This window comes from Thamnophis elegans, chromosome 4 (assembly GCF_009769535.1).
Source record: "Thamnophis elegans isolate rThaEle1 chromosome 4, rThaEle1.pri, whole genome shotgun sequence".
NCBI classification, from domain to species: Eukaryota; Metazoa; Chordata; class Lepidosauria; order Squamata; family Colubridae; genus Thamnophis; species Thamnophis elegans.
Window position 1 is genome coordinate 1326321 of NC_045544.1, and position 14333 is coordinate 1340653.

A 14333-nucleotide genomic window follows, 5' to 3' on the forward strand; every position below is an offset into this window, starting at 1 on the left:
TGGGTTTAAAGCTTATTGATGTCATTTTTAAGCCCTGCGTTTCTTGTTGCTAAACTTACAAACTCTCTCCTTAATTCCTTGTTGTTCAGGATTATGAATTAATTTGAAGTTAGGCTTATCTGGATTTAAGCCTCATGCTATTTAATCATAAACCTGTCAAATTATGTGTAGAAAGATTTACTTTATTACAGAGTAGCCCCAGCCCGTACTATAGGCTTAGAGAAGGTTTAGGAGTATCTTTGACAAGAGTTTACACTTTTGATATTGGTAAGGGGTGTTGGCTGAGTGCCCGAGTTAATTACTGAGTTGGTATAGCATGATAACACAAGCACAGTTATATTGCAGGCAGCCATTTCTGTATCAGCGTAAAAATGGAAGATTTTAGGACAAATGAAGGACAGTTTAGGTTGGTGTAATACAGATAGATTTTCTGGCACAGTATTTGTTTGAGAACCACTTACTAAGTGTTTGGCACCGGTAACCTTAATGAAAGTATCTGCTATTAAACACAAGAAAAATGGTATTGAGTGGATTCATGTTGTGGTATGGCTGTGGTGATCATATTTTCTTGGGGGGAAAAAAATAAAGGACACGCCTGAAAAAGGGGAAAATCTGAAAGAAATTCACAAGGATAACATTTTCAAACTGGTTACAAAGGAAAACACAAGAACAAAACCAAGAAAATTTTTTACCAAAATGCATAACCTAATAAAAATGTCTGAAGCCAAACAGTATATTTAAATTGATTTTAAAAAGACAATTCCATTTCCATGATTTTTCACAGGAATATGAAAGAGGCTGCATTTTTGTGGTGCTTTTTCTACGGGAAAAGTTAAATAAAAGCCAAATAAAGGACAGAAGTGATTTTTGAAAAATAAATAAATGTAAATCTAAATTATTTCTGAAATAAAGCACTACCTATAATAAGGGACACACTGTCATTGTAGGTTGGCGTAAGGCAGTGGTTCCCAAACTTGGCAACTTTAAGACTTGTGGACTTGTGAATTCTGAGAGTTGAAGTCCACAAGTCTTAAAGTTGCCAAGTTTGGGAACCTCTGGCGTAAGGAACTATTGTACTATAATGGCTTCTGCTACTTTATTTATTAGGTTTCCCCCCATCTTTATTATTTTATAAGTAACTGGAGGCAGCAAGCATACTATTCCCTCTTTCTAATTCTGTTTTCCCTACATGGGGCTGCCCCTGAAGAGTGTTCGAAGACTGCAGTTGGTCCAGAATGCAGCCGCGCGAGCGATAATGGGTGTACCTAGGTACACCCACGTTACACATATCCTCCGCGAGCTGCACTGGCTCCCTATTGGTCTCCGGACATGCTTCAAGGTGCTAGTCGTTACTTTTAAAGCCCTACATGGTTTAGGACCTGGCTACCTGAGAGACCGCCTCCTGCCATTTACCTCCCAAAGACCGATTAGATCACACAGATTGGGCCTCCTCCGGGTGCCATCGGCCGGTCAATGTCGGTTGGCGGCTCCCTGGGGGAGGGTCTTCTCTGTTGCTGCCCCGGCCCTGTGGAACGATCTCCCCATAGAGATCCGGACCCTTACTACTCTTCCAGCCTTCCGTAAAGCTACGAAGACCTGGCTGTTCCGGCAGGCCTGGGGTTGTTGCTTAGTATCCAGCCCCACTCTAAGCAGTATGCATGATGTGTAATTTTTAAAAATTGTATTTTTATTTTTAACTTTATATGCCCCTTTGTCTTGTCTGTAAGCCGCCCAGAGTCCCTAGGGAGTGGGCAGCATACAAATGTCAATAAACCTAAACCTAAACCAATGACCCTGTGAGGTGGGTTGGGCTGAGAATGACTGGCCCAAAGTCACCCAGTGGCTATCATGCCCACAGCAGGACAAGGACTCCCAGTCTCCTGGTTTCTAGGCCAGCACCTTAACCACTATACCAAATTGGCTCTCAATAGGCCCAAATATAGAGCCAAGGTGGCACAGTGGTTAGGGTGCAGTACTGCAGGCCACTTCAGCTGACTGCTATCTGCAGTTCAGCGGTTCTAATCTCACCGGCTCAAGGTTGACTCAGCCTTCCATCCTTCCCAGGTGGGTGAAATGAGGACCCAGACTGTGGGGGCAAATATGCTGACTCTGTAAACCGCTTAGAGAGGGCTGAAAGCCCTATGAAGCGGTATATAAGTCTAACTGCTATTGCTATTGCTAAACTCTGCAAATAAATAAATACATAAATAATAGAGCACCATCCTCTGAAACTCTTGTTCTTAAACATTTAGGTATGTTTTCTATTGTGTAGTCAGTATGTTTATGGTATGTTCTAAAAATGTGAAAATATGTTCACCCGATTTTTCTTTTATTACAGAATCATTTGTTGTACATTGAAAAGAAAACACATTAGGGAAAGAAGAATAGAATGGAAATGGAAGGATTCCCTCCACCACCACCCCCTGAAGGTAATACAAATATAAAAAAGTAGGGGCTGTTCATGCTAAATTGAAAGTGCCTGTATTTTAAAATATTTGAATTAATTTATTTTGTGCCTTTAAGACAGTGTTGACACCTGGATTCTGTTTGCCCTATTTCCTGCAATTTCTTTAGCAAGATTTGTGGGAGCGGCTTGCCTCTGCGTTCTTCCTGGAGCTCAGCGAGAGGGACCGGCCCACTCAGCTGGCTTCATGCCTCAGGTGGGATTGGAATTCAGAGCCTCCTAGGTTTTAGCCTGGCGCCTTAACCGCTCCATCAGGATGGCGGTTTTTAAAATAATTCCTTAAATGTTGTTTTGCTATTCTGAATTATATCGTCTTTGTTTTTTTTTTTTTTTTTTACTGCGTTCTTTGTTTTCCTAAACCGATAGGGAGAAGATTCTGTGTCTAGCATGTGATTTGGATTTCCTTAAGATTCCATTGAATGACTTCATTAGTTGGCACTGGTTATTAAAGATGAGAAGTTGCTTCTAGTAATTTTTTCCCCCCATTTGTTACGGTATCCATTATCTCCTATCTGGATCTCTGTTATTGTGGGATGTAATAGGCTGGTTATGCTAATGCAAAGTTGTTTACAATGCAGTTTTTATTTAGGGTGGCTAAGTCAATATATGTGATGGGACAGAGCCAGTGAAAACATATGTGGATGCATAATTTTCTGTAAAATGTTGAGTAAGCATAGTTTGCAAACTCTTTTCTGCCTTAGCAACATCTGTTTGTGTTCTGGCTGGGGTTCTAACAGATTCTTCATGGAATCACTGGGTGAAGCCATCCATTTGCTGCGTTTTGTGTGTGTGTTAGGAATTATCAATAGCCCCCTGAAAGAGAAAGACATTTTGTACAAGTTCATCTGGTGTGCTTGTTATACCCCTTTCTTGTACTAGGAGGCCCTTCAGGATCAAGGAGGTCAATGACCCCTTGGACTCTCACAATTGGATTACTGTAATGCCTTCTGCATGGGGCTGCCCTTGATTGCCCAGTAGTTGTACCAGGTATAGAGTGCGGTCGTGCAGGCGGTGATGGTTGCGTCACGGTATGCGTCCCCACTGCTTCAAAATTTGCAATGTTATCAGCTGGCTTCTGGGTGCAATTCGGTATTCTGGTTATTAACTACCATTTAAAGCCCTTCATGGCATCAGCCTGCCTACTTGAGGAGCCTCTCCTCTCCATATCTTTCTACCAGTCCAAGGAGGGCTGATCAAGTGGACACATTCTGAATCTCATTTTGATGGCGGACCCTGTCCTCTGCAGTATTATGCTAATTATAAATCCCCCAGAGTTATGGAGGAGTTGGGGAGTCTCCCCTCTCTCTGTCTCTCTCTCTCTCTCTCTCTGTCGGTCTCTGTCTCTGTCTCTCTGTCTCTCTTTTCCTGTGTCTCTCTGTCTCTGTCTGTCTGTCTGTCTGTCTCTGTCTCTGTCTGTCTCTCTCTGTCTCTGTCTCTCTGTCTCTCTCTCTCTCTGTCTGTCTCTCTTTCCCTGTCTCTCTCTGTCTCTCTCTGTCTATCTCTCTCTGTTTCTCTCTCTCTGTCTTTCTCTCTCTCTGTCTCTCTCTCTGTGTGTCTCTCTGTCTGTCTCTCTTTGTCTCTGTCTCTCTGTCTGTCTCTCTCTCTGCCTCTCTGTCTCTGTCTCTCTGTGTCTCTCTCTCTCTGTCTGTCTCTCTGTCTCTCTTTCCCTGTCTCTCTCTGTCTCTCTCTGTCTCTGTCTCTCTCTGTCTCTGTCTCTCTCTGTCTGTCTCTCTTTGTCTCTGTCTCTCTGTCTTTCTCTCTCTCTGCCTCTCTGTCTCTGTCTCTCTGTCTCTCTCTGTCTCTCTCTCTTTGTCTCTGTCTCTCTGTCTTTCTCTCTGTGTCTCTGTCTCTGTCCCTCCCTCCCTCCCTCCCTCCCCCCCACCCTCCCTCTCTCTCTCTCTTGACCCATATCCCTCATAGAAGGACTCTGAGCAGCGTAAAAAGGAAACCTATGTAAAGATAGTGTTTCATACAGTGTCCTCAATGCAGGTAGTGCTGAGCTGACTCTGAATTCATGAATGATGGAGTCCATGAAATACCCTGATTGTCCCTGAAGGATACCTGATACTCACTGAAAATTTCCTTTTGCAGGCTGTTGTCTTTTATGCAACACTTAAATCAAGTTCTGCATGCTCATAGAATCCCATTTGCCTAAGTGTTTGAAAGGGAACACAACCTTTTAATTCAGCCATACATGATATATTATTTGGCTGAAGAAATGTGAAAATTCTGCCCAGCAGCAAACGTTACTTCCTTCCAGTATATATTAAGGATCGTTTAACCCCAAATGTAAAATAAAATAACTGTCTCTTCTGACATTGACACCACCGATTTCCATTGTACTAGCTGCATTATACAACTTCTTGGCAGTTCCATATCATGGGGCCAGGATCCTCGCAGTGCAAAAACACTTTCTTCTTTAATGTGAGATAGTATATCCAGATCTTCTGAGTTATGTTTAGGATGAGTCTCAAGAGATTTAATAATTAAATTGCGTTATACTTTCCTGTAAAGAAAATCAGTTTTATGTTCCACAATCTGGAAATACCACACTACCCAAAGACAAATGGTTTATTTTCTGGAGATTTGGGAAGGCTGGGTCCACATTGGATGGAGAGGCATCCAAAGTTTAAAAAAAAAAACCCTCCTTTTTCAAACCTTTGGCCAGAATGACTCATACAGCTTTATATATATCTTCTAAAACTTTATCTGTGCATAGAAATGTTGCTCAGAAACTTTGGTGAAGAATATTCAACTTTGGGTAATTATTTAATGAAGATACATTTAGAAAAAAGTAGAATATTACCCTGAAATGCAAGAAAATATGGCAGCCTTTTTATAAATTAAGGAAAAATACCTGACAGACTGCAATCCTATTTATGACATTTCAGAAGTAAATTATAAATATGACCGCAAAGAAATAATTAGAACAATTTGTATACTGGTTGTTGGCCATATTTATAAATTATGGATTATTAAATTTCATGAATTTAGGGGTGAGGAATTTAATGAATAATAGGAAGCCTGCCTGAAAGAGCCTTCTTTGAGGATTGTAAGAATATTGCTTAAACTGAACTTTGCACTATATGGCATTTGTTTGTGAGAAATGCCCATTTATGCGCACGAGACACTTACAAAAGATGGTACGAATGGAGCCAAGATTGAAGCCGAATGAGAACAGCTTCTGAATTGTAGTCCTCAATAGTCCCTTTTTGTGGAAGCTGCTGGTAGATTATTTGGGGTCTGAATTTCTGTTTTAAAAGAGGAGAGTTTTTAAAAAGAGAGGGAAATTCCAAAGTGTTTCACTTTAAAAAAAAAAAATCAGAGAAAAATAAAATTAAGTAAACCAGCTTTAATTATTTACTTTTAGATAACAGCCATGCTTCACAAGAGAGAGCTATAATAGAAATCTTTTCCCCCACTAATGTAAGCAGGGCATTGTGCATTGTTAACTTCTACACGAAAGAAGAACATATTTCCAATTAAAGATAACTCTCCCAAGTCATGCTGGGCTCCTTCATGGACAGGCTAATCAGTTTTCTGGGCAAGAATACAGAAGTGGGTGTGCCATCCTGGGATTTCTTTCTTTCTTTTTTTACTCCTGTGTGTAGTTCATAGTTCTGATGTTCCTTTAAGGCCCCAAATCAGACGTTCCCAACCTGGGGTCCCCACGGCCCCCCGAGGTTACAAGAGGGAATTTCCGGGGGTGGGACAAAGAGTGGCTTGTTTCTGTTAGGGATGAGTCATAAGTCACCATTACTTGTATGTGAATATTAATCAAACATTTTCTAAGGCTGTGGGGCATAGGACCACAGCTCTAGATGTTGTTAGTCCTAAAGCATCCATTTTGATCCTAAAATCAAATCGCTTTGATGATTCCTATCTAGTGTTGTGTCGAGGCCGTGTAAGAAAGGCCCTGTTTCGCTCCCTATTTTAAAATCAAAGACTGCTGTCAGAGAAATGGATTTTAGTGTTCAGCCAAGCACATTGTGCAGCTATTCTTTTCCCTCTTGAATAAATTATCCTTCACAAATGGAAAAAGTAAATAAAGGAAAAGCGGTGTGGAAACGCAAGAAGGCTACCAAAGGAATCCATGCAGCAACTTGAAAATGTTAGTGCAGGTGATTTCCTTGGCAACACACTTTTTAAAATTGTAAATATAAGGATGAAATGAAAATAGTCCGTCTGCCCTCGCAGCTCCCCTTCAAGACATTTTTGTATCTCTCCAGACCCAAGAAAGCTTTTTGATTGTTGTGGGAAAGTGTCTGCCTTTTTGGGAAGACCAGATTGGAAAGAAGACCAGTGTCAGCACTCCTTCATTGGATAATCAGGAAAGAAAACCACAGGACTCCATTGATAGAAATCAAGTGTACTTTTACTAATTATAAATGATCAGAAGCGTAGCAAAGCGAAGACTGATTATTTAGGTGCGAAAGCAAATGATATATAGAATAACCCATTCCCCACCCCTTGGCATCCCAGTCATAGTCCAATCATAATTCTCCCAAGTGTCAGGTGCGAGATAACTTCGAAAGGCATCACCCAGATGGAATGGCGGTGCCGTTGGCCTTGGCGGGAAACCTCCTCCGCATGCGCAGTAAGACGGGCAGCAGAAACTCCAGAATCTTCCTCCAGCACAATTAGTAGTCCCCTCCCAAATACCATGCCCTCCCTCCCCGTTTCAATGGCAGCCGAAGCAGCAGCAAAGCAGAGGCTGACAACCAGATTATCTACTTCTGGTTTAACGTAAGGCTACAGTACATTAAGAGATTCTTGCAAGTCTGAAAGTACAAATATCCCCCTGTCTCCTTTGCAGCCTGAGCACTTTTTTGGAAGGAGTTCCTTCTGAGCTTCTTTCTATATCCATTATACATCTGTAGGCTATGATCTGTTCTATGTTATTGTTCCCTAGGCAACATCTCTCTTCCCAAGTCATTCCCACATGCTAAGAAGATGTAAGCACCAAAATGTAACCTAGGCGTTTACTCTTCCATAGCAACAGCAGTTAGACTTATATACCGCTTCATAGGGCTTTCAGCCCTCTCTAAGCGGTTTACAGAGTCAGCATATTGCCCCCAACAACAATCTGGGTCCTCATTTCACCCACCTCGGAAGGATGGAAGGCTGAGTCAACCTTGAGCCGGTGAGATTTGAACCGCCGAACTGCAGATAACAGTCAGCTGAAGTGGCCTACAGTACTGCACCCCTAACCACTGTTTTATGCGTTCTTCAAAAGACAAGACTTTCAATTCTTAATAGGTTTGTTTTCAAGGTGTTGATTGAATTTAAAATGATGGGACGAAAAGTATTTAGTACCTATTTAATTACCCCAGCCATTACCTTGCCGTGGCTATAAAAGCAGAAATTAAGCAGGGCGGTGATTCAGATAACATTAAAAACGCATGTGTGGCCAAAGTTCTGAGTTTTGTCTTTGTTAATTTTTTTTTTTAATTACTCTGAAAGTGGTATTTGAGGAACTCCAAGACCGAACAGGCTAACAGCTGATAACATTAACAGTTAATTCTGATTGAGTGGTAAGAATCCAGACTTTGACAGTAAGTTATAAATACAAAACGTATTTGATTTATTTTGTTAATTTTCATCACTGGACAAAATAAATAAGAATGGTGTTGACTGGGATAGGGTAAAGTTTGATCTTCTCGTAAAATAGACTAAATATTTAGCTAGAACAAGGGGGTCAAACTCACGGCATCACCTTGTCATATGATATATCAAGACTTTTCCCCCCTTTGCTAAATCGGGGGTGGACGTGGTCAGTGCGTGATGTATCCGACCCACGGGCCATAAATTTGACACCCCTGAGCTAGAAGGATCAGAGAAATGGAGTGTTTCACTCAACTTCTAATATCGCTTCATTCACCAGCAGGCAAAAGCTTTGAGACCTTCCTCAGGGAAACTATTAAATAACATAAGTCATCCTTGTCAGATTACAGACCTCATCTGTTTTGGAATCCATCTTTATTTATTTAATACAGTGGTTCCCAAACTTGGCAACTTTAAGACTTGTGGACTTCAACTCCCAGAATTCTGGGAGTTGAAGTCCACAAGTCTTAAAGTTGCCAAGTTTGGGAACCACTGATTTAATACATTCCAATACTATTCCCCATAGATTCACACTTGGATAAAAGTTTCTCTAGCAATATAAAATGTTTGGGTATTATTATTATTAGACCAATCTTTTCTAGTCAGCACCCAGGTCCTTTGAAATATGCCTGACATCCTTTTTAATTAAAAAAGAGTTTATCTAATGTCTTTGTGTAAGAATCTGCTTCCTAATATCTGGGAATAGATAAGTGAGCGTGCTATCAAATTAGTGTTGTAATGTGAGGTGCCAAATATTTTAACAGTGTTTACTCTGAACATGTAACTTAATATTAAAGCAATGCATGTTTATACTCAGGGCTGTCAAACTCCCGGTCTGTGGGCCAGGTGCATCATGCGCTGGCCACGCCTGGCTTAGTGAAGGGGGAAAAAGTCCCAGTCCGTCATGTGACACCGCTGTGATGATGTGAGTTTGACACCCCTGTTCATACTGGAGACATGTTCTATATAATAGGAATACAGATAGTCCTCAACTCAAGACGGACTAATGAAGATTGTCCATTATGATCAGAAGTCGTGACAGCTATTAAGTGGCTCACGTGATTGCCTCGTGTCTTTCCCACCCCAGGCCTCCCAAGCCCCCCCTCTCCCCTGGGGTAACCTGCATTCTCCTTTCTCTCCCTGCAGTTGATTGACAAATGACAGTATGGGCACTGCAGCAGTGAACTTAAAACTACGTCATAAGTAGCTTTTGGCGGGGTGGGGTCTACTGTAACTTTGAGTGGTTACTAAGCAACCTGTCATAAGTCGAGGATTATCTATATATGATTATAAAAGGGCAAGCTTGCGAATGTTTCCTGACATAAATTTGTTTGAACCCAGGTTGTTTATTTTGGTTTTAGGAGTACTCATACAGGATGCTGGCTATATAGAAAATAAACTTGGAACAAACTACCCCCAGAGATCCGGACCCTACCCACTCTCATGGCCTTCCGAAAGGCTATTAAAACCTGGCTATTCCGGCAGGCCTGGGGCTGTTGACCTCATGACTGAGGTCCAGCCCCGATTAGACTGGGTGTATAGTGTGGTTTTTTAATCTGTGTCCCTTGTTTTTTAACTTTTTTACTTTTTAAAATTGTATTGTTGTAAGCCGCCCGGAGTCCTTCGGGATTGGGCGGCCTATAAATTCATTCAATTCAATTCAATTCAATGAAATGATTTAAATGTTGAAAAATGTATTGGAGATTCTTACTGGCTTTATACACCTTCTGATGGATGGGTAAGGATGCTGATTACTAAGAGCAGATTGTCCATATTCTTCTGTATCAGCATTGATTATTTGGGGGTGCCATATTTTTAATTTGCTTCTAAGAATGATGGATAATTTGATTGCACGTATATCAAAATAATATATTGCATACATTACTTTTGAGCAATATAACAGTTGCCAGCTAAGTACTGTCATTGCTTCTCACGTATCTTTGAATTTTTACCATAGGCTTCCTATATACTTCCAACTCTAGTTTTGCAGTAATCAATATACACTATAATTTTGAAAATAGATATTCATAGGATTTGAACGTAAAATATATGAAGCATTCTGAAGTCCTAATGCCCTAAGTCCTAATGCTAAGTATTAAAAATGTGATTGTAACTCCTTTCCTACCCATTGTTTGTCAAGAGTTTGGTTTGTCTTTTCAAGATTTCCACTTTTTATTTTATTTTTTTAATATAAATTTTTATTTTTATTACACAGACAACACATACACAGAACAATAAAAAAAAAACAAAGGGGAAAAAAAGCATCATCACATACAGCCTGTCGTTTGGTTACAGGTGTTTTAACATCCATATTCTCGAATAACATTTACCATCACAGATTTTTCATCTAGTATAACTAAATGCCTCGCTTTCATTGTACAGTATATGTTCAATTGCAATTAGTATTATTTTTTCCCCAATAAATCATAATTCTCTTGCATTCTTGATTGTCTATTTGATAACAGTATACCTTTATATAATCCCCATGTGAAAATTTTTTTTTTACCAACCATTTATATTTATATATCACTATTTTCAATTATACATAATTCCACCAATCAACTATCAAGTATGCTTATGTTCATTGTTATCCTTGTACCTCATACCTTCAAACAGAAATCTTATTCTTTCATTCTTCAACAAAATATTCTAAATAGTTGCTACATATATATACCAATTTTTAATTATTCCCTTATTAAAATTGTTTATCAACAACAAGATGTCCACTTTTTAGTTTTAGGAAATGACGTGCCAATCACTGCTGCTAATGAAGAAGAGGACGAAGAAGGAGAACAGTTTGACTTTGATAGCGGAGATGAGATACCAGAAGCGGACAGACAAACTATTTTGCCAACTCAAGAAGAGGCAACTTGTATAGGTACATGATTCCAGGCAAAATAAATAATGGGAAGGTTACTTTTTGCAAATATGAATTGCCTTTGAGAGTAACTCTGTAGTCCTTGCAGCTCATCACTCCTGGGAATCAGGGATTGAACTAATCTGGGCTCTCAAAAATTACGACTCTTCATTGCATGGAAACCTAAATGAGATTTGTTCCAGAACAAGCTGTATGGAAATTACTCTTAGGAGCCCACACAATTAAGCCACTGTGAGATGACACTCAATGTATAGATTCAGAGATTACTCTAATACCAAGAGATGCAGCTTTCTGGAATTCTCTGTCCTGCCTGCCGTAAGCATTTGAAGATCAGGCCAACATGACTGCTGTGTAAAATTGTCAGCATTTTCTAATGTTCCCTATATTGAATGGTGAGAGTTGTATAATTGAGGAGAAGTCACTGCTTGAGTTGCTAATTTTTTTCTATCTCTGCCAACCTGGCCCTCGGTGGAGAGAGGTTTGCAAGACCTCTTGGGTTCTTCCAGAACAGCAGCTTCTGATACCTTGGTATGAGCTCAGGCAACAAAGGAGAATGGAATTGTTATACGACTATTTTGCATTAAAATATATGCATAGGTATAGACATAGTGTTATTAATATGCCTGTGCTATATATTACACTATACTTAGTATAATGTATTAGCATATATAGTATATGTTAAGGTAGAAGTTAGGAAAATAAGCAAGTGTTAAATTTGTAACAAAAGCCTTTTCTTTAAAACACAGGAAAGATAAAAAGGTCTGTTTGTTGGTGATTTGTACTATTTCTCAATAGACACAACCCCCCCCCCCAACCCCCCTTTACTTCAACAGTTATCAACCCCAGGGAGAAAAAGGCCATTAGGTTTGAGGAATTGCAGATAAGGGCCCTTGTGCACCCTTTCCCCGCCTTCTAATCTGAAGCCCTCAACACCTCCACTCTGTTCTAAATCTCAAGGCCAAAGAGTTTGCCTAACAGATTAAACACTCAAGCTGTGGGTTCTATTTGTATGCAAGATAATTTAAAACAACACAGCATCCCTTCTCACTATTATTGGGCCTCCACCATAACACCTATAGCAGTGTTTCTCAACCTTGTCAACTTGAAGATGTCTGGACTTCAACTCCCAGAATTCCCCAGCCAGCATGCGAATGCTGGCTGGGGAATTCTGGGAGTTGAAGTCCAGACATCTTCAAGTTGACAAGGTTGATAAACACTGACCTATAGAAATATTTGTAGCCAGTCTCCATCTCTCTTTTCAGTCCCCAAAGGCCTCTTGGGAGAGGGGGGGGCGCGAGGGGGTCGGGGCTGTAACGGTACAGGAGGAAAACAGGATTTCTTTCTGCTGCTTTGCAGATGCTCTGCCTGGGCTAAGGTGGAAAAAGGAAGGTGTTTTACCACCTGTTGACTGGCTGAACCTGCTGAGCTCTGCATCCCCTTTCAGTTTGCCCCTTGTTGGTTTGCTGAAGTCCAAGCCACTCTTCCTTCCCCACCATCACCTGCCTGTCGAGTTGACAGCTGCAGATTGTTCCTTTCTGTTCTTCTGCCTGAAACAAATTTTCCTTCAGATGTGTCCCTGCCGTCAGCATTTCCCTTTTATAACTGGAAACCAGGTGTGGTCCGGTGCTCCTCCAGATGGCCTTAAAGTCTCCGGGGGGAGAGAACAAAGAGGAAAAAAAAGAGCTCTTGCTGTCAAACTCGATTTAATTGAGGGCCACATCAGAGCCGTGTTTGACAGTGGCTGGGATGGGCGGTTCCACCACAAAACCGCAGAGGACAAAATCGCGCTCGCCGAAAGCGCACATTTGACGTCATCACAGTGCGACGAAAACATCGCGCTGTGATCGAAAAATGTAAAAAAAAAGCGAAAACCTTACCCTAACCCCCCAAACCTAAACCTAACCCTAAACCTAACCCTTAACCTAACCCTAAATCTAACCCTAAACCTAACCGTTAACGTAACGCTAAACCTAACGCTAACCCTTAACCTAACGCTAAACGTAACGCTAACGCTCTAAACCTAACCCTAACCCTTAACCTAACCCTTACCTTTATGTGAATCGGCTTGCTTTAATTTTAATTTTATTTCAATTTTTAATTTTTTTCGTCGCGCTGTGATGACGTCACATGCGCGCTTTCGACGAGCGCGATTTTGTCCTCCGCGGTTTTGACGGGTCACGGGGATGGGCATGGCCAGCTTGCAACTGGGGACATCTGGTGGCCCAAGCACTTTGTCAGTGAAAATGGGCTCCCAAACTCCATTTTTGGGCGTGGTGGCCTCCTGTGGCTCTCTGCCAGCAAAAATGGATTTTGTTGGGGGGGGGGATGCGCTGGCAGAGGCACTGCAGACTCGTCCTTCGCTGTTTCCAGGGCGGGCCAGATCTAAGCACCCCTTGGGCCGGATCTGGTGCATGGGCCTTGAGAGTGATACCCCGCTTTAAGGAGTCGTCCTATATAACTATTCCATGTCTGCTCCAAGCACCTTTTTGCCCTCAGATCTGAAGTGCAGGAAATAGAAAGTAGCTTGGTTTTGAAGGGGAGGAGAAGCCATGTTGCAGAGGGAGGAAGTTTGATTTTTTTCTCTCATTATGAGAAGAGTTGCTTTGACAGCAGTGTGTATTTTTTGTATTCAAGGGAACGAAAACCTAGAAAACCTAGAAGAAACAGAGAAAATGCAGAGCTCCAAGGCCAATGCGGAGGGCGTCCTACCACGAGTAAACCCATACTCTGTCATAACCATTTCGCCAATGCAGGAAAAGGAGCTGTTGCTGTCGCCAGAGCCAAGCCCACAAGACGGAACTATAAGCCCCACCCTCTCAAGCGGCTATTCGGTCCCGGTGCCTTGCGGCTATGCCGTACCGTCCAATTTGCCATTGATACTGCCGGCGTATTCCAGTCCTGTTATAATCCGTAATCCTTCTGTGGATGAAGAAGGTAGTGTAGAGCTATGCATAATTATATGTTTTTAAAAATAGAATTATTTTCTTGTCAATGTCCTTTCATTTCTTGGATATTTTGAACCCTCTGTGTGCCATCCAAAGCTATGCACATTGCTCAGTGGGTTGGGCATTGAGTTCTGCAACCCGCCACATAGCTTAAATATCTTTGTTCATATCAATAACATTTATGTCGACTGTTAATGATAGTTTTGTGGAGCTAACATTTTTTTTGTGCTATAAAGTGTCAATTTTATTAGGATTGCGTTTTTAATAGATGAAATTAATTCTTCTCCCCTTTCCTCTTCCCCTCAAATTCTCTGGTTTGTGAGGCTTTTGGTAAAACTTGGAGAGAGCCCAAAGGGATATTTGGAAAGCAGAAAAAGTCTTCTTGCAGAAGCAGAAATCTGATTATTCTACATTGGATTATAGAAACTCTCATCTGAATTTC

The 14333-nt window shown here is 41.1% G+C and overlaps 1 protein-coding gene across 1 annotated transcript in view; it reads left to right on the plus strand.

Annotated features, from left to right (window-relative positions):
* The window catches only part of ARHGEF10 (Rho guanine nucleotide exchange factor 10), a 112301-nt gene that overhangs the window by 12291 nt on the left and 85677 nt on the right, over positions 1–14333 (plus strand). The window contains exons 2-4 of the mRNA XM_032217148.1: positions 2339–2429; positions 10803–10946; positions 13581–13880. Of these exons, the coding sequence (XP_032073039.1) occupies positions 2390–2429; positions 10803–10946; positions 13581–13880 (484 nt within the window). The 5' untranslated portion in view covers positions 2339–2389. The remainder of the gene's footprint in view (positions 1–2338; positions 2430–10802; positions 10947–13580; positions 13881–14333) is intronic.